This window comes from Trichomycterus rosablanca, chromosome 12 (genome assembly GCF_030014385.1).
Source record: "Trichomycterus rosablanca isolate fTriRos1 chromosome 12, fTriRos1.hap1, whole genome shotgun sequence".
NCBI lineage: Eukaryota > Metazoa > Chordata > Actinopteri > Siluriformes > Trichomycteridae > Trichomycterus > Trichomycterus rosablanca.
This window is the reverse complement of record NC_085999.1, coordinates 14,803,345-14,824,842: the sequence shown is the minus strand read 5'-3', so window position 1 is coordinate 14,824,842 and position 21,498 is coordinate 14,803,345. Positions and strand designations below refer to the sequence as shown.

At 40.4% G+C, this 21,498-nt stretch overlaps 1 protein-coding gene across 2 annotated transcripts in view; it reads left to right on the top strand.

Annotated features, from left to right (window-relative positions):
- The window catches only part of nck2a (NCK adaptor protein 2a), an 82,999-nt gene extending 66,846 nt beyond the window's left edge, over positions 1–16,153 (top strand). For both annotated transcript variants that reach the window (XM_063006211.1, XM_063006210.1), the window contains exons 3-4: positions 7,935–8,725; positions 13,752–16,153. In XM_063006211.1, the coding sequence (XP_062862281.1) occupies positions 7,935–8,725; positions 13,752–13,946 (986 nt within the window). In that variant the 3' untranslated portion in view covers positions 13,947–16,153. The remainder of the gene's footprint in view (positions 1–7,934; positions 8,726–13,751) is intronic.
- The last annotated feature ends 5,345 nt before the right edge of the window (positions 16,154–21,498 follow it).

Below are 21,498 nucleotides of genomic sequence, written 5' to 3'. Positions count from 1 at the left end.
CAATCCAATCGAGCGTTTGTGGGATGTGCTAGACAAACAAGTCTGATCCATGGAGGCCCCACCTCACAACTTACAGGAGTTAAAAGATCTGCTGCTAACATGTTGGTGCCAGATACCACAGCACACCTTCAGGGGTCTAGTGGAGTCCATGCCTCGATAGGTCAGGGCTGTCAATATAGGGGACAATGACGGTAATTAGATGGTGGTGTATGTGATGCTAATGCAAGTGTATCATGGTGCTGACACACACTCCCTCCGATGTGTGCTCAGTCCACTAATCCCTCATTATTCCTCCATACTTCGGTGGATTTACGCTTGAGGTTGGCTTCGCATACGAAGAGCCACACCCCGATCTATGCACTCCTCCACTTTATTTACAGGTGCCCTGGGCAACCAAGGTCCTTACACAACCCCACCCCTTAATCCAGTCTTTGCCTGCTAGAGGGCGCCCAGCTGACCGGTAGCAGAGCCGAGATTCGAACCCTTGAGCTCAGAATCTCAGCGCTGGTGTGCTAACAGATTAATCCGTGGCACTGCAGTGACACTGACATGGTGGTGGTGTGTTGGTGTGTGTTGTGCTGGTATGAGTGGATCAGACACAGCAGCACTGATGGAGTTTTTAAACACCTCACTGTCACTGCTGGACTGAGAATAGTCCACCAATCAAAAATATACAGCCAACAGCACCCTGTGGGCAGCGTCCTGTGACCACTGATGAAGGTCTAGGAGATGACCAACTCAAACAGCAGCAATAGATGAGCGATCGTCTCTGACTTTACATCTACAAGGTGGACCAACTAGGTAGGAGTGTCTGATAGAGTGGACAGTGAGTGGACACGGTATTTAAAAACTCCAGCAGCACTGCTGTGTCTGATCCACTCATACCAGCACAACACACACTAACACACCACCACCATGTCATTGTCACTGCTGTGCCCTCTCTGTTTTGGTCCTGTGGGGGTCCTCCCCATTGAAGAACAGGGTGAAAGCAGTCTAAAAAGGTATATAGAGAAATAGATGTACTACAGTCAGTAATAGTAGAACTACAAAGTGCTTCTATATGGTAAGTGGAGCTGATAAAATGGACAGTGAGTGTAGGTGGTTTTAATGTTATGGCTGATCAGTGTATGTTGGAGCTGGAATTTGTACCCTTCATCAGTTGATACTTCATACCCAATATTGAAGGAAATAAAAACTGGATTGGAGCATTTCTATGTGTTTACCACACTATATTCACCCAGGAGAAACGTATAGCAAAAATATTCTATAGCACCAAATTCACTTGCAGTAAAAGTGCAAATGTAAAAGCCTCTTAGCTTGTGTGACACTCTTTCAAAGTTGTGACAGGCATTAAGCGTTTCTCGGCACCCACACGTGTTCTCCGGGTCACTGCCTGTCAAATAGACTGCTCTGTCTTGTGTGTGAGGGCTTGTCAGAATGAAGACCTGACACTTTCTATACCACTCTTTTCTGCTTCACTGGCTGGTGCTTGTACAGCTGTTAGGTGGCGTGTTCAAAAGAGGATGAAGATTAAGCATTTGAGGTGTTGGCAGCTCACAACTCACTGTGCACAACCTACTAGATAATGCACTGCACACGGTCTGTCTGAAAACCTAGTGAGCTGCCTAAGTAGAGAGAATTATATTAAGTCATCGAACTCATAAGGCAGATTATTCAGACGCACTACTTAGACCAGGGGTTTTCAACCTGTCGGGCGCGAGTACTTGTCTGGGGGGGGGGGGGAGTGCCTGACCGGGGGGCGTGGCATTACGAGATTTTTTTACTTCTAAAACCAAAGCAATTAATTTTTCACCCACGGGAGACAGATTTCATTACTCTAACTGACCACGCTCACACGCACGTTTAATGTTATTCAGTTCCGTCAGAAAAAAACCTTCAAAATAGGGCTCACAGCGACGATAACCGGTGTCAAAAGCAACGACCGCTGTTATAGGACGTGTTTGTGTCTTTAAGAGAGACGCTCTGTTCACAGTATCGATTATAAGTGACTCGGCAGTCAATTCATTTTAAGCGCAGCGTAAGTTTCTTTTCTCAGTCATCTCTCCGTGTTTACTGTTATAATGAATGTTGCGGTTGTAAATAAACACCAACTACTACAGAACATTTTGTGTGACTCGCTTACCTTAAAAAGCTCAGGCTTAATTATACTGAGTATTACCACAGAGTCAGAGTCGTTCTGCCTGTGGAGCTAAACGTTTTCAGTCAGAGCAGATGATCCCCAACTAACCAACTTAGTAATTGATGAACTTTTGTCTATGCTTGACTCTGTGAAGTAACGTTTTCTGCTCTCATCTACATCAAAAAGCAAGAACCGCTTATGATTTACCAAAGTGAACCACGAATTTATATAATGTGCTGATAGAATCGGCTCAGATGGGGTCGGACTGTATTATCTTTTTAAAATAATATTTTCAATCAGCAAAATTATATAATGTGCACAACATTAATTACGTTCTTTTAGCTTGTCAGAAGCTTTCTCAATGATTTCTGTGCGGTGGTTGACGAAGGGGAGGGGGCGTGGCGCAAGTTCACGGTTGGCACACGAAGGGGGGGCGCGTGTCCAAAAAGGTTGAAAACCCCTGACTAAGATGGCAATTACGATCATTACATCGCCACAGTTGTTGCTTACTAGGCCAATACAGTTAGCCTCATAGAGATGGGACGATCGGGGTTTTTGGCACCGATTGCGATCTCCGATCTCCTTTCAGGGCAATCGGACGATAGTCGATTTCGATCGGGGGGGGGGTTGGGGGGGGGTGACATGCAATTTTTTGCGCAAAATCAGCAGTAAATAATAAAGTAACCAAACAATTATTTTTTTCACCCACAGGAGACATATCTTATTAGTCTAACTGACCACACACACACACACAGGTTTAATGTTATCCAGTTTAGTCTGAAAAAAACTTAAAAAGAGCCTCACAGTGAAAATAAACCGAAAGCAACAGCGTGTGTGTGTTTCTTTTAAAAAAACGCTTTGTTCACAGTGTCGCTTTAAATGATTCTGATTCAGGAGTCGAATGTGACGCGTAAGTTTCTCTCTCCGTTTTTACTGTTATTAATAAATGCTGTGGTTTTAAATAAACACCAGCTACTACAGAACATTTTGTGTGACTTTCTTACATTAAAAAGCTTCATTAAAAAGCTTAATTAAACCGCTATTACCACAGAGCGGTCACCGAGTCAGACTCGTTCCGTCTGTGGAGCTAAAAGTTCTGATTACCCTAAAAGTTTAGCAGATGATCCTGAACTAACGAATTTGGTAATGAATAAACTTTTGCCTCTGATTGGCTCTGTAACGTTTTCTGTTCTCATCTACATCACAAGTAAGAACCGCTTACGATTTACCAAAGTGAACCAGGAGTTTATATAACGTGCTGATAGAATCGACTCAGATGTGACCGGGTTGAATTATCTTTTTAAAGTAAATATTACAATCAGCAAAATTACATCGTATGTATGATGCACAACGTTAATGATGTTATTTTAGGTCATGAAGAGCTTTCACGATGGTTTCTGTACGATGGTTGATGAATGGTGATGTGATGGTTGGCGCGTCGTAGCTCAAAGTCTGGATCAATCCACTGAGCTGTTAACTTAACGTGATCTTTATATATCACACGATCGAATCGGCTACTTTTAGGAAATATCGCCGATCGCCGATAGCATATTTTGATTAAAAATCGGCCGATACCGATTCATAGCCGATCGATCGTCCCATCTCTAGCCTCAGACCATTCAAACCAATTGGCTAAGGGCGGCACAACCCGCTAACATGCCAGCTAACATCTCACTCCGAGTAACGAAAAGAGTTAAATTGTCACTGCACGGCACTGAATGCTGAGATTGCCTTCACCACTAAGAAAGCATCAGATGCTCCCTCGTCATTCAGTCAAATTATAGTTTCGAATTAAGGCACCTCAGTAGGCAGCATTTTAAGACATCTAAGAATTTAGACAGCTTTCTTCTCAAGGGCAAGCATAGGATGACTTAAAATGTGTCTCTCTAGAGCACTCACCGGTTTTTTAGACCCATACACTCACGAGTACTTACACACATACATACACACACATCGCCATATGTGTTCTTTTGCAGCTTATGTACTTCAAGTAGAGAGCAAAGGCAAATCACTTCAAATGTAAGCTGAGAGTGTGTGAGGATCCTGCCTCCCACTGCCTGACAACAGAACGTGTCCTACTTATCATAAGAACTTTATCTGACCCATATACAAAGATTTAAATAATCACAGGTGACGTGTTTATGTAGGACTGGCAAGCATGGTTCAAATAACAGAGGGGAATGGCAGGGTCTGACTCTCCTAATTATTACTTGGACCCCCAGAAAGAGGTAAAAACAACAGTTGTTAGTTGGCTAATCTGTAACCTCTGGCAAAACTTAGAAACTAGCAAATGTTAGCAGGTATCAGTATGTGGTTAACACAATTATATTTAGAAACTTAAACGGCAATAAATAGTTTTAAACAGGCTACTCTGCTACTCTGCTGGGCGCCATTTAGCGGGCACAATTGGCTACCGAGTCTGCAGGGTGGGAAAAAGCCGGAGTAAGTGGGTGGGGTCTTTAAATGCTGTGTAAATACTCTGGTTAGCAGACCGAGTCAACTGTGCAGAAGTGAATGAGCCTCATGTGTGTATCCACCAAAGCATGGGCGAAAAAGAAGGGCTTGAGGACTGCGTACTTGTCGGAAGGAGCGTAGAGCAGGCAAAATACACCCTCCCCAAATGCAATCAGGTTCCCCAGCAGTGGAAGATTAATTGGCTATGCTAAATCGTAAGAAAAAGGGGAAAGAATGCATGAATGAATAGAAAAAAAACCAGGCTAGATAGTTAGCTACTTGCATTAACATGCAGTGCCTTCTCTGGCTTGTGCAAATGCAACCTTAATAAAGACGCGACCAATAATGAAAGCGAAGGCAAGCAGACGAGACTAGAAATTGTATGGTCCACTTTAGAGGTGTCTGTAATCGATCCTTCCAGGCATTAATATGGAAGATATTTATATTCATATCCCAACTCACTGTATAATTCACACTGTGCTGGCAAGCATTCAGCTGCTTTTAAACAGTGTAGCCATTTTTCACTTTGGATAAGCTATGTCTGCTATTTTTTTAATACAATTTACATTTCTCGGCCTTTAGAAATGCCTACCTGAAATGTTTTTTTATATGCAACACAACCTAGTGTTTAAGGATAATTTAGCAAGAAGAAGTTAAAACTAGACATTGTTGAAGTCCTAGTCACATAATAACGGCGAAAACAAAAACGTCTAGACTAGGAGTGATTCTGAAACTAATAAAACGTCAGGATTGTGCATTTATAATACACCGATCAGGAATAACATTATGACCACCTCCTTGTTTCTACACTCACTGTCCATTTTATCAGCTCCACTTACCATATAGAAGCACTTTGTTGTTCTACAATTACTGACTGTAGTCCATTTATTTCTCTACATACTTTTTTAGCCTGCTTTCACCCTGTTCTTTAATGGTGGTGGTGTGTTAGTGTGCTGTGTTGGTATGAGTGGATCAGACACAGCAGCGCTGCTGGAGTTTTTAAACACCTCACTGTCACTGCCGGACCGAGAATAGTCCACCAATCAAAAATATCCAGCCAACAGCGCCCTGTGGGCAGCGTCCTGTGACCACTGATGAAGGTCTAGAAGATGACCAACTCAAACAGCAGCAATTGATGAGCGATCGTCTCTGACTTTACATCTACATGGTGGACCAACTAGGTAGAAGTGTCTAATAGAGTGGACAGTGAGTGGACACGGTATTTAAAAACACCACTTCTGTGTCTGATCCACTTATACCAGCACAACACACACTAACACACCACCACCATGTCAGTGTCACTGCAGTGCTGAGAATCATCCACCACCTAAATAATACCTGCTCTGTGGTGGTCCTGACCATTGAAGAACAGGGTGAGACCAGGCTAAAAAGGTATGTGGAAAAAAATAGTTGGACTACAGTCAGTAATTGTAGAACTACAAAGTGCTTCTGTATGGTAAATGCAGCTGATAAAATGGACAGTGAGTGTAGAAACAAGGAGGTGGTTTTAATGTTATGGCTGATCGGTGTATGAATAGTACACCACCGTACACAGTCATCCAAATATTGCAAACTACTGTACAATTGTGCTAAGCATGAACATAGTCACTTTTTTATAGTATGTTTCAGTTTTGAAAGGTAAAAACTAAACAAATGAGCAACTTTTAAGGTTGTTGATTGCACACTTTGTCATATTTTTAAAAAACATCAAAAATAAATTTGATTAGTTTGTTAACAATAAATAATTGTTGCAATAAACTCCTAGGATGCGGGTCTAGCATTGGGGTCTTTGACATGCAATGGTGTTCAGACCAAACAAACATGACTGGCATAAAGACCTTCCGGAAACAACAGACATGCTTTTCATTTGTAAAGGTTATGTGTTTTGTATTTGTTTGGCTTTGCTTTGGTACTGGTCAAAAGACTTGAATCTGCTTTTAGAAAACAAGTTACTCAGCCTCTTGTTTAGCCTGCAGGCTTATTTATATTCTTCCCACCCTATTGTCAGAGCACCAGCTTTGTTGTATCACTTCAATGTTGAACAATGTGAGATGTTGTGACCTTAAAACAAACAAAAAACGAATCCTTGAGAAGTAGGATAATGCTCCTGTTAGGTTGCAGTATGTAGTAGTTTCGTATGTAAAGCTATATAGTGTGATGTTAGTAGTTGAGAGATTTTTATGCCTTTAAATCATTTTATCCAAAGCGACCTACAGTACAGTGACGGGATATTAAGGAATTGAGGGTTAAGGGCCTTGCTCGAGGGCCCAACAATGACAGCCAGGCAATGGTGGGGCTTAAACCAGCGACCTCTTAGTTACTAGTCCAGTACCTTAACTGCTCTTCTACAACTGCCCTTTATTACACTATTACTCTATTACATACACTGATCAGCCATCACATTAAAACCACCTTCTTGTTTCTGCACTCACTGTTCATTTTTTCAGCTCCACTTACCATATAGAAGCACTTTACTACAATTACTGACTATAGTCCATATGTTTCTCTGCATGCTTTGTTAGCCCCCTTTCACCCTGTTCTTCAATGGTCAGGACTCTCCCTGGACCACAACAGAGTAGGTATTATTTTGGTGGTGGATCATTCTCAGCACTGCAGTGACACTGACATGGTGGTGGTGTGTTAGTGTGTGTTGTGCTGGTATGAGTGGATCAGACACAGCACTGGTGATGGTGTTATTAAACATCACACTGTCCCTGCTGGACTGAGAATAGTCCACCAACCAAAAATATACAGCCAACAGCGCCCCGTGGGCAGCGCCCTGTGACCACTGCTGAAGGTCTAGAAGATGACCAACTCAAACAGCAGCAATAGATGAGCGATGGTCTCTGACTTTACATCTGCAAGGTGGACTAACTAGGTAGGAGTGTCTAATAGAGTGGACAGTGAGTGGACACGGTATTTAAAAACTCCAGCAGCTCTGCTGTTTCTGATCCACTCATACTAGCACAACACACACTAACACACCACCACCATGTCATTGTCACTGCAGGGCTGAGAATCATCCACCATCTAAATAATACCTGCTCTGTGGTGGTCCTGTGGGGGTCCTGACCATTGAAGAACAGGGTGAAATTAGACTAAAAAAGTATGCAGAGAAACAGATGGACTACAGTCAGTAATTGTAGAACTACAAAGTGCTTCTATATGGTAAGTGGAGCTGATAAAATGGACAGTGAGTGTAGAAACAAGGTTGTTTTAATGTTATTGCTGATCAGTGTATAGTGCAGGTCTCAAAGCTTCTTAGTTAATTAGGCCACCCAGGTGTTTGACTCAGCATCTCTTCTAACTAACCCCTCACTCTCCATGTTGTCTTCTTTAGGTCTCGGCAAAACGAAAAGAAAGACAAGTGTTCGTGACTCCTCTCCGACACCCAGCACGGATGCAGAATACCCCTCGAACGGGAGTGCAGGAGGCGGTGGTGGAGGAGCCGAACGGATCTACGACCTAAACATTCCTGCAATTGTGAAGTTCTCCTACACAGCGGAGCGCGACGATGAGTTAAGTTTAGTTAAAGGAGATCAGGTGGTGGTGATGGAAAAATGCAGCGACGGCTGGTGGAGGGGGAGCCACTGTGGCCGCGTGGGCTGGTTCCCTTCAAATTACGTCCGTGAAGAGCCGGCCTATGCAGACACAAATGCAGGTTTTGCAGGGGACACACTGGGGGGCTTTCGCTCCCTGCGAGCAGGCCAGGGGACGGGACTGGCCAACGGTCGTCCGGTGGCTACAGGAAACTTGGTGCTCCACGTGGTCCAGACTCTGTATCCATTCAGCTCAGTTACTGACGAGGAGTTGAACTTTGAGAAGGGCGAGATCATGGAGGTAGTGGAGAAACCCGAGAACGACCCCGAGTGGTGGAGGTGTAGGAACAGCAGAGGTGTAATGGGCCTGGTGCCCAAGAACTATGTGGTGGTGCTGAGCGACGGGCCAACTATAAAGGGCTCCGCCTCCGGCACTGCCTCGTCACTTGTCAATCACCTGGGTCCCTCGCGCTCGGGCAGGTTTGCCGGCAAGGAGTGGTACTACGGCAACGTAACACGACAGCAGGCAGAGTCCGCACTAAATGAGCGAGGAGTGGAGGGAGACTTCCTGATACGAGACAGCGAATCTTCGGTAAGTATTGAGCCAGTGGAAGAAAATGCTTTTAATATTCAGAGTGGTTTTCTGCACAACTGGAAGCAGTTATAAGAAAGTCACTGATGTGTGGTTTTACTAAGCCAAAAAGAGTAATGGTGGCAACTACTAAACTTCATTGTATTTTCTAAATAGAAACGCAAAGTAAGAGTAAAAAAGTTTATATAATATTCAAGTTGGAGTTCCACAATAAGCAGATGAATTGCTAACAGGTGAATCATGGTTGGGTAAAAAAGGAGGATCCACCAAAGGATCAGTCTTTATGAGCAATAATGGGTCGTGGCTCACCATGATTGCTAATTGGTCATCAGTGCAAGATTGCAAATCATTTAGTCCTTTACCATCTACTGTTCATAATATTGTAAAAAGATTCAGAAAATCTGAAGAGATCTCAGTCCATGTAGGGCAAAGCCAGAAACCAACGTGTGTTGAATGTGTGTAACGTTTGAGCTCTTAAATGGCATTGCATGAGAAACCATCATGCTACTGTGATAAATATAGCCACATGGGCTCGGAAATACTTCAGAAAACCATTGTCACCTAACGCAGTCCACCGCTGCATCAAGAAATGCATTTTCAAACTCTTTTACACAAAGAGAAAGCTGTTTATCAATTTTATGCAGAAATGCCTGTTGCAGGCATCCAATTCTAAATGTGTTTAAACTGTATGTACAACATACAAGTGTTCGTCAAAATGTTTCTGCACTTTTTCTTTTTACTTTATTAGAATTTTTTAAACAAATGACATCACTTTTCTACATATTCATTTTCCAATGTGTTTTTCCAGCGCCGTACCAACTTTTAAATGCCATCTGCAAAAAATGTTTTTGGTTGAGCGTGTAGCACCTGACGCACCGCTGCTTCATCATCACATGAAAATCTTCCTCCCCTTAAAGCAGGGGTCATCAAACTACGGCCCGATGCTTTAATTTACCGGCCCCTTTAACCACAGCAGCAATACGTGTTGTCTGGCCACTGTTCATCTTCGAACTCACAGTATTATAACGGGGGAAAAAATAACAGAGGAAACAAAAATTGGCCACCCTGAGTCTCAGTAGATTATACGGCAGCGATCCAACGGGTGGCGCTCCAAGCATGAGGGGAGTGATTGGCGCATCAATAGAGAGACGAGTGACCGCAGCCACTGAACTGTGTTGCGAAGCAGTTAAGTGGGATTTCGTTATGAAAATCCTCGTGTCCTGTGTTAATTTCATTAAAGCTAATGCTCTTAACTACAGGCAGTTTCAGGAATTCTTGTCTGAGCTGAAGATGTGCTTTACTGAGATCCGCTGGCTGAGTCGGGGCGAGTTTTGAAATGTTTTAACGACCTGCTCCCGGAGATCAACGCATTTATGCATCCAAAATCAAAACTCAAGCACGTTGTTTAATTTTTATGCTTCTCTTTCCATTGCTCCCCGATCTCAATAAAACATGCACTCAAAGTAACTACCGTTTTCGACAGCATCTACATCTGTGAGCAGACTTTTTCGAAGTTGAAATACCTTAAATCTCCAACCAGATCCAGACTCACTGATCAACATTTATTAGCTATTATGACTGGCAGTAACAAATATGGAACCTGACGCTTACTGTCGTCAGGCAAAAGCAGGCTCACAGTTCACACTGATTTTTTAAGGAAACACTGTATGAAGTAGGATAATGGAAATTATTAAAATAAATAAAATTTCTGCATTATCATTATGAACTACAATTATACAAAGCACAGACAATACATCCAGTATACATAGTAAATAGCTTTTTTGGGTGTGTTTACTATTTCACCTGCGGTCCGGCCCCCCGAAACACTGAAGAACAGTAATCTGGCCCTTTGGTTAAAAAGTTTGAGGACCCCTGCCTTAAAGCTTTCAAAAAGGTGGAAATCAGATGGCGCTAAATCCAGACTAAACTCTCTCCGAGTCTCTCAGACACGACCAATTACTACTCCTCCTGCCCTCAACATTTCCAACAAAAAAATAAAAGTGCGGAAACTTTTTGAAAATCCCTTGTACAAAGAAGTTGATCAGATTTGATTTTTTTTTTTCTACTTTTATCAGTTAAATAGATTCAAGAGTATTAGCAAGTCACAGATTATTCTGTTTACTGCGTTTTCCAAAAGGTCCCAACTTCTCTGGAAATAGGGTGTGTAATAAACACACTGTGAAACCACGGAGCTGTGTAAACAAGTATTTAACCACCTTCAGTACATATGCATTGCAAATTTACCCACAGTGTTTCTTCCTGTTGTACTTACACAGATCAGCCATAACATTAAAACCACCTCCTTGTTTCTACACTCACTGTCCATTTTATCAGCTCCACTTACCACATAGAAGCACTTTGTAGTTCTACAAATACTGATTTTAGTCCATCTGTTTCTCTACATACTTTTTTAACCTGCTTTCACCCTGTTCTTCAATCCCCCACAGAGCAGATATTATTTAGGTGGAGGATCATTCTCAGCCCTGCAGTGATGCTGACATGGTGGTGGTGTGTTAGTGTGTGTTGTGCTGGTATGAGTGGATCAGACACAGCAGCACTGCTGGAGTTTTTAAATACCGTGTCCAATCACTGTCCACTCTATTAGACACTCCTACCTAGTTGGTCCACCTTGTAGATGTAAAGTCAGAGACGATCGCTCATCTATTGCTGCTGTTTGAGTTGGTCATTCTCTAGACCTTCATCAGTGGTCACAGGACGCTGCCCACGGGGCGCTGTTGGCTGGATATATATTTGGTTGCTGGACTATTCAGTCCAGCAGTGACAGTGAGGTGTTTAAAAACTTCATCAGCGCTGCTGTGTCTTATCCACTCATACCAGCACAACATACACTAACTCACCACCACCAGTGTCACTGCAGTGCTGAGAATGACCCACCACCTAAATAATACCTGCTCTGTAGTGGTCCTGGGACAGTCCTGACCATTGAAGAACAGCATGAAAGGGGGGTAACAAAGCATGCAGAGAAACAGATGGACTACAGTCAGTAATTGTAGAACTACAAAGTGCTTCTATATGGTAAGTGAAGGCGATAAAACGGACAGTGAGTGTAGAAACAAGGAGGTGGATTCTTACAGAAACGTGCACCTAATATGGTCTATAGATGTGACCTGCTGTGAACCTGTTTAGAATAAAGCAGTTAGTGTTTCTTAACAGAAGGTTCTGAAGGTCTTATGTTTTCCAGAGTTTCAAGGTTTTCCATCTCCACACAATTAATTACAGCTTTTAATGCTCAATAAATAGCTCAGAGGCTTAGCTAGGTGTGGACAGAGGAGTAAAAACATTTGCAACTCTGGAGTAATAAGCTTTTAGGAATAGAACTTTGTAAAACTGCTAAACAGAAATGTAAATTTGTTTAAGCTCGTAAATAATCTATACTATTGTATTTATATTGTCGAGAGTTAGCAACAGCTGATAATGAATTCCTTGTGTGTTAGCATACCTGGCCAGTAAAGCTAATTCTAATTCTGATTCTTTTCAAACCCTTCGGTAAAAACCTGAGGATTGTGTATGTTACTGCTGCCACCGTGTGGTAAAGGCTTAATAATACAGTTTATTTCTTTTTAAAATTTCAATTCAATTCAATTTATTTATAAAGCACATTTAAATGCCGAAGCTAACCAAAGTGCTGTACAGCAGAATACAACAATAAAAGAAATATATATTTACATTTACATTACATTTTCGGCATTTAGCAGACACCTTTATCCAAAGCGACTTACAGTACTGTGACAGTACACAGTCTAAGCAATTGAGGGTTAAGGGCCTTGCTCAAGGGCCCAACAGTGGCAACCTGGCATTGGTGAGGCTTGAACTGGTAACCTTCTGATTACTGGACCAGTACCTTAACCACTAGGCTACACCTTATATATAAATTTATAAATGTACATTGTTAGATTAATAAATATAGAACATACAAAAAAATAAAACAGCAGGAGTAAAAGAAACACCTGGTTAATCATCTTCATATGTCAGAGAGCAAAGGTAGGTTTTAAGACAAGTTTTTTTTTTTCTCCCACTTTAGCGCATCCAATTTCTACCTGTCAATCATCCTCTCACTAATGCTGGTCCCTGCTCCTGATTGGGGAGGACGAGGCTGCTCCACGCCCCCTCCGACACGTGCACAGCAATCGAACATCTTATCACCTACACTTGACGAGCGCAGTGCGGTACAGCGCTGTGCACGGAGGGCCACACCCCCTACCGCACTCCTTCCCCATCTCCCTGCAGGCGCCACCAACCAGCCAGCAAAGGTCGTAATCGCACTAGTCTGAGAGAGAGACCAAATCCGGCTTTAGTCCCGCCCCTTATCTAAACAAAAGGCCAATCGTTGTTCATGTAGCCACTCGGCCGGCAAGGCAGAGCCGAGATTCGATACGATGTATTCGAGATCTCAGCTCTGGTGAACAGCGTGTGTTTCACCGCTGCGCTACCTGAGCGGCCTTAAGACACGTTTTAAAAGCATCAATTGAAGTCTGGGATTAAATACCAGGAGGTAATGAATTCCACAGTCTGGGAGCAGCGACTGAGAAAGCACAGTCACCCTTGGGTTTTAAGCGAGACTGAGGTACATTTAGTAAAGATTTGTTTGAAGATCGGAGTGTCCTTTGTGCCTTATAAGGACATAACATGTCAATGATGTACAATGGGGCCATACAGTGGAGTGCCTTAAATACAAAGAGTAAAATTTTAAATTGGACCCCATATTTGATAGGGAGCCAATGTAGGGAGGCCATGACAGGTGTAATGTGTTCACGTTTTTTCGTACCAGTAAGCAATGTAGCGGCGGCATTTTGGACAAGCTGCAACCGGGTCAAAGAAGACTGACAAACACCCGTGTAAAGTGAATTACAATAATCAAGGCGTGACGTAATAAAGGCATGAATGACTCAAATGTCTCAAAATCTTTAAATGATAAAACAGATTTCAATTTGGCATTTAGATTGGATTTGATTTCATCTAAATGTTGAATATTAAACTTTCTCTTTTCCTCTCGTCTCATTTTTAGCCGAGCGATTTCTCCGTCTCTTTGAAAGCAGTGGGGAAGAATAAGCACTTTAAGGTGCAGTCGCAGGAGGGAGTCTACTGCATTGGTCAGCGGCGCTTTACCAGTATGGATGAGTTGGTGGAACATTATAAAAAAGCTCCCATCTTCACCAGTGAACAGGGAGACAAACTGTACCTGGTCAAACCTCTTGCCTGAAGTCGGCTCTCTCCTACAGGAAATTTCTCATCAGCCCACAGTTGACTTGTTGCATTGCATTTTCTTTCCTATTCCTCATTTCTTTGCTTGTTTTGTTTTTTAATCATCTGTACCTGTCTAATGGGGGACTTGATTTAAGCCCTGGGACTGGAGGGCAGGAACCTCTTGCGAGAAAAGAGAATATTTTTGTTCAAAGCTAGCTTTCGAAGCTTTCAGCTAGACGTTTACACACAGAATCTGTATTTTATTTGAATTTAATCATCACCCATGTTCCTGTTTTTAAAAAGTAAATTCAGGCGTGTGTCCTGCTTCTGAGATTCAAATGGCTTGTGGGCACCTTTATTAAGTGACCATCGATTGCACTCTTTGCCTTTGGCTGACTGCTCTTCGTTCATCAATAGCTGCAACCCGTCACACTCCAACCCCGACTGTTTTAGATATTTCACTCTGTGCATTAATATTATTAAACATATCAGGCCAACAGTAGCAGAGAATTGTCTGTGCTCATAGCATGCCACGAGACGCTCAGCTCCTTTTCGTACCAGTAAGCAATGTTTCATGTGCTGTTTTAGGGGTAGTGCATGAGCTGCATAATGGGACATAGCCCAAACTCTGCCTGTACTTTTTTCAGTGCACACTTTATGATTTACAGCCAGTTTTCCAGTCTAAACCCACAATCCAAAGTATTATCAACTGAATCTGACTTGTGATTGAGTTCCAAGATTTCCTAAATTCTAAGTTGTCATGAAGTTTATAATGAAGCTCCAATATTTTTTTTGAACGTTGTTAATGACGTTAACAAGAGCTGTTCCAATGACTAAGTGTAACAGTTGCACTAAGCAGCATATAGAGTAAAACTGTGAGAGGGAGATGATTTGACAGCAGCAGATTGAATAATGGTTGTTAAATTGTCAAAATAATTTTTGTTTGGAAGTGGAATGAAATTTGAGACACAGCCTGTCACCTTATGTGTGGCAGCAGCACCACTGATAATAAAAAAAACAATGTAAATGGTTAACACTACGTTAAAGTTTATGATTTTTAACACTTTAATTCCTCTGTTTTCCCAGTCTAAACAATGCCAAAAATGATAAATAATGCCTTCTTAGTGAGATGTACTGATTTCTTTAACTGACCGAAATATAATGTAGTGCAAGACTCAAATCTGTGAGGAACTGTTTACTGTATGCACCTCTACGTTCACAAATAGACTGATCAGAAGCTATTCAGTCAGTTAGTTATGTAGTGTAAGATGATGCACGAGAACGAGGCCACTGCCTGCTTCTTTCCGCTAGACAGAAGTTGATTTTTACAGAGAGCTTTAGCACAAACAGAGGAACACGCTTTGCTCTCTGTATTCTTTCAACCGGCACTTTCGGTGTTGGCCCACTGAAGCACTCGACGAAAAAAGCAATTGTGAAATATTGAAAATCATTTAGTGTGCACTAGGCTTTAAATAATTAGTCTGCCAGCTGCATTAGCATTTTGCATATATGCTGCACTAAAATTACCCCAAATCTTTCTAGTTAACCGTAGACTGAACTGTTCTCGCTCATTCAGACTGTTTAGCTTTTCCCGCTTTTACCTACAGTGCATACGGTAAACCTTGCTGCATTAGCTCCTACTATTAGTATTTATACGTCTAACACTAGGAAAAGTTAACCCCAAGGGTTTCTTCAGGTTTAGGGTTTTTATAAAGGGGCTACATGCATCAGTATGCATCAGGAAAACAAGGGGCTTAGCATCTTAGCCTAGCCACTGGTTTGAATGTGTCTGTCTATAGCCAAATGTGCCACCTATCTGCAGTGTGGCTATGCTCAGTGTCTTAGAGCTCCTCACACACACAGTCTTCTCCAATAACCTTCACCTTGCTGATTGTAAACACTAATTTAAGATAAATAAATCTTAATAAACTGATTTTGTTCTTTTACCTTTGCCATGTCTGTCTGTTTACCATTAAGAGTGTTGATTAAGGGTTTTTTAAAGCTATGATGTCTGAATGTTATTGAACATTGTTATTTAATTCCTCTTTCCACTGTATGTACATATATACATAAACATAAATATATATAAAGAGAAAAGATTAGGTGCTTATATGAATTGTTTAGATCAAGCATAATGGTACTCTACTGTACTGAGTGAGGACAGTGTGGTGAGAATTAAAAGACTTTTGTTCAATAAAAGTTTTGCAGAATAACTGAAACTCACTTCAGTCTCTACAGTTTTTGACTTTTTTGCCTGCTATGGTTTGACGAGTTTGGTGTGGAAGAGCTGACCTTCACCCCAGTGACCAACCTTGGAATAAATTCAAACATTGATTGTCCGGCCTTTCTGTCCAACTTCAGTGCCTACCAAAACAGTTCAAAAAAGCCCTGGAGGCTGTTATAGCTGCAAATGCCCATGGATTTGTGATGTCCAACACGCTCCTGGTCAAGTGCCCACATATTTTTGGTCATGTAGTGTACAAACATGCATACATACATTTGTATGAGACATATGTCATGGCAGTCTTGGGAATTCAATCAATCATTTTTTTTCTATGACAATGATTTGTCAGAAAAACGTACATGAATTTTATTTATTTAATAAGTTTATGGTGGGTTTTTATTAAACGTAGTAGGTAATTAATGTTAATTTAACTCCTGGCTCTTGAGTCCTTCCATTAATTACAAGCCGCTGGAGCATGGGTGATTCTGTCCACAGTCAAGCAACTTGATAATCGTAATATCTGCTATCTGCTAATATAAAAATATTTGATTAAACAAGTTTTTTAAATAACCATAATGAAAATATTTAGATTAGAACAAATAATAATAAAAACAATAATATTGTGTGCAACCTGCTAAAATATATTATAACATCTTATTGCCTGAAGCCTGAAGTTTTATATGAACACATATTTTACTTATTAGTTGTAAAGCAAAAATCTTAAATGATTTGACATCTGATGTTGCAAAATCCAGAAATTTTCATACCACAAAAAAAAAGAATAAAGTCTAATAGTATTTAAGAATACTTACAAATGTATTGCATGGATAATCTGAAAGCATGGAAATCCCAAATCACATATTAACACCAATATTGTTAAGTGTTTTAAGACCGAGCTTAACCCCTCTATTGTAAAATACTCTTAACATTTTAAAATATTCAAGGTTTCTGGTGTAATTAAAAAAAATCATGTTTACCACAGTCACTATAGCACACTGTATCAGACCCTGGCACAGAAGGACAAAAATCAATGAACATAAAATTGCCAATTATCAATACTGACAAAATGAATGTGAATCTACCACAGAATGGTGAAGATGTTTTGGGTAGGGGGGTTGCAAACTGAACCTACAAGTGTAAACCAATGCAATTGTTTAAAGCATGCACATTGGGACTGAAATAAATAGTTTAAACACAAGCAATAATTGACTCTATGGACAATCTGTTTGAACTGTTTCACTGTTTCATGTAATCTCCCAGCCATGGATGCCAAAAGAGATCCTGACTGACCATTTCACATTGTTTAGGCCATGTACACTATGCAAACTGTAAGGACTGTTGCATATTAAAGTGATTAACACTAGCCTGTGCCATCCACTGAAGGACAGGGTGGAAAATTTCCCACTCTATCCATAAGTTTGTTCACAGGGATAGCCATAACTGAGATAAATGTTTGAAACTTCTATTTGACAGTTGGTAGGTACTCCAGGCCTTCAGCATGTTCAGCCTGTTTGAGTTCTTGTGTTGGACATTATAAAGGAAAGCTGGGAAACGGTCCCACCCCTAGTAAAAACATAGAGTATAATGTGCACTTTTTTCTCTGTTTACAAAAAGTGTTCACTGTGCAGTAGGTCTTTTGGACCCTTCTATGATTTGTTTTAACATCCTTTATCAGGTCATGCCATTTAATTTTAAGATAGTACATGGACACATACTCTGCCTTAATATTTTCATCAAAAATATTTCTAATGTTGACTTAACTTGTATATTTTAGATAATTGATCTGTTGCATCATCTAGCTTGTATTAAAGTTAAAGTGATAATGTAAAATGTCTAGGTTTAGGGTTTCCTGTCCCTGAAGCGGCAAATTACAGTTGGACTGAGGTTTTGGTGTTAATGTACTGTGCAGTACAACTTTCTTATTATCCACAAACACTGTCCCAGAAGCATCCAGGTATTCTTTTGCAAGCATGACTAAAGAACTGTGATTTCCTTAATTTCTAGGTTTATTTCTTGGTTAAATTTAAAAACAACTTGTACTTGTATGCTTACTTTATAACCCATATAAAGGATGTTGGTTTTACTGTACTTAATATGTATTTAACGTGTGTGCTTTGATCTTATAGTGAGAATAGGACAACTTGCTGCACATTTTTTCTACACCCAATAACTATAAAATAGTTTATCCCAAATATGTTAGGGGATGGGATCAACAAATAGTTATTTATTACTATTGAGTTTATTATAGAGATGCAGGACAATTTATTACCGGCAGACATCAGAGTAAATTCTGGAAACGTGTGGTTAGTTGGGTTCCTTTCTGTGGTCTGTGTTGTAAATGTCTCTCTTTCAGTGCCGGGCTCACATGGGCATGCAGAGTCTACTGCTGGACTGAAAATGATGGCACCAGTCTTGGGAAAAGCAAACAGGGCAATTGGGCATCGAGTTGGCATGAAGTGGCTTGAGGAGGATCGAAATACAACATGTTTCTGTCTTTGATACCTTCCTCTTAAAAGACATGTCAAGGACAGAATTTTGCTATTACAGCTGCATTGAGTACAGTTTCAGGCAGGTAGGACTCTTACTGGTGTAAATGAAGTTGTTTTGGTGCTGTTCTACTATAGTTTTTAGTTTTGATACATTTCTGTATTTTTGCAGGATGTCTTATTTGTGTATCTCTGTGTTTCTCTGCACAATGATTCTGGATCCTCTATCCGTATCAGGTATGTTAAGGGGCATCTGAGGGAATCTGAGGATTTGATTCATTTTGTAGATATTTTGTGGCTTTTTAATTTGTCTTCTTCTGTTCCAGCTGTGGTCTTACTGGCTATGTTAATAAAATAATCATGATCTAGAGCTGACCTGGCATTTTGGCTTGTTAAATTCTCTTCAACTAAACCTGAACTTGTTTCTGCGTTATGTTTTACATGTTCTGTGTTAATGTGGGATTTCCCACCAACTTTAAAACAAATATGCATGACTACACTGACAGTGAGAGTGAATAATTAAATATATTGCTGCCTAGTGTTCTTGGGAAAAGTAAATGAATAAATCATTGTTTTGGGTATGTTCTCTTTTTAGTTCTGTCTCAGTCAGGAGCTGAAAGTGGGGAGGAATCTGTTGCTTCAGGGGAAGGTAATACTTGTTTACTAGATATTTACAGCAAATGTCAGAAGATTTACAATAAATGTCAGGAAGCTATGTACACTAGAAGTCTTGAAGTTTCATTTACAAACCCTGTTTCTGGACAATTTAGGACATTTTGTAAAATGCAATGAAAAGAACAATCTGTTATTTGTTCATTCTCATAAGCCTTTAGTTAACAGACAAAATAAAAAAAAAACCTTATTATATTTCATAGATAGAAACAGATTTGGAATTTGATGCTTTTAACAATACAAAAATGGTACACTGAGGCATTTTAGCACTGTACTCCATTATCTTTACTATTAATCACACTTAAAAATCATTTAGAAACTGAGGACACTAATTGTTGCAGTTTTGCAAGTGGAATCTCAATTCTTGCTTGATATGAGACTTCTGCTGCTTAATATTCCACAGTTGCCATTGTCTGATTCTACTCTTCATGATGCGTGATACATTTTCAATAGAAGGCAGATTGCTTCCATTGACTTCTCGGAAAAAAATGTGGCAGCATATGTCTTTCTAAAATCCCAAGATATGCCTCCTCATCATCAGTACCTACACACATATACAAGTCACACATGCCATGAACACTGATGCACCCGCAATGCCATGATTGATACCAGTTTGAATGGTCTTTTTGTCTTGGGGCACAGAGAACTCGACAGCCTTTTTTTTTTTTCAAAAGGTAATTTACACTTGGACTTAACTGACCACAGCACATGATTCCACTTTCGTTTGGTCCATTTAAGATGAGAACTGAATAGAATTGATGCTTCATTTGACATAGTAAAGTTTCAGGTTGCATTTCTCTATGCATTGGTGGACTGTGTTAAGAGTAACTACATCTGCACCCAGACCTTGACTGGCCACAATGTCCAGATTTACATTATGTCTGGAAAGGAAGAAGCATTCAAAACCAACAATACTGTACCAACTGTTAATCATGGTGTTATTAAGTAATTTGCTCTGGGCTGGTTTGCTGTCTGTGAAATTGGTGTACTTCAGAAAACTGAAACAATAATGCTTAAATCTTGAACAAGAACAATGACTCAAACAAAGGTCAGAAATGGTTTTGGGATTCTAGTCTAATTTAAATGGCTAAAATATACCAGAATTAAGCTTTTTGAATGACCTTTTTCTAAAATGTTGACCAAATGATAAATGGACTATATTGCTTAAAAATAAGTTAAAAAAAAAAAAAGTTTGAACTTTAATTTCAGTGTGCACTGTGGTAAGACATGTTCTCTACTTCTCTTACTTCAGCTCCTGTAGGCATTAGGGGGTATGAGGAATCAAACATGCCTTACTGGAACATGTGGTCTTCAGATTTCTATGGCTGGATGGAAGAGTTAAGAGCACAAGGAGCATATGAAGCATTGATGGACCTGACGAGAACATACTGGCTTCATTTTCCCATTGCTGGCTATTTAGGTTATGACTCCACTGTTGATCAAGAGCAATATGAAGACCAGTACAACTGAAAACTCTTGCTATGTAGTCTGCTAGTAACCAGTTTTGATGTGCTTTCAGCTACTGTACTTTAAGTGTCATTCTTTGTTGTTTATTAAAATAAATAAATATATCTTCGTTGATGTCTTAGTGTTTTGCCTTACAAGTATAATTGTCTATGTTAAAAGTGGCATATACTACTCATACTAAACAATGTTAAAAACTGTGTAGAATATACTCTCTAAACATTATTATTTTAAATAAGCAATATATACAGTAAATAGATGACACACTACTTAGTCTAAGTTTTTAATATACTGTAAGAGCATCTTTATAGTAAAGAGATACCGGTAAACTAATCCAATCTAATCCAACCCCAATCTTATCCAGTTTATGTACACTCACTCACTCACTTTCTTAACCGCTTATCCAATCAGGGTCGTGTTGTGGTGCTGGAGCCTATTCCAGCTTTTCAATGGGCGCAAGTCACACAGTAACAGGGCAGTCCATCGCAGGGCAGACATACATAGACACACACATACACCTATAAGGCATGTTTTTGGACTGTGGGAGGAAACCCACGCAGACACAGGAATTACATGCTTGGCGCCATGCTTGATTTATGCACCTGTTACCAATAAGCTTAACAAAAATAGTCAAACCAACTCATAAGAATGGACTGACCGCATCGTTTTCCAAGGAACTTGAAACCTCAATTGTTTCCTTCTATTTGGACCAGAATTTGTGC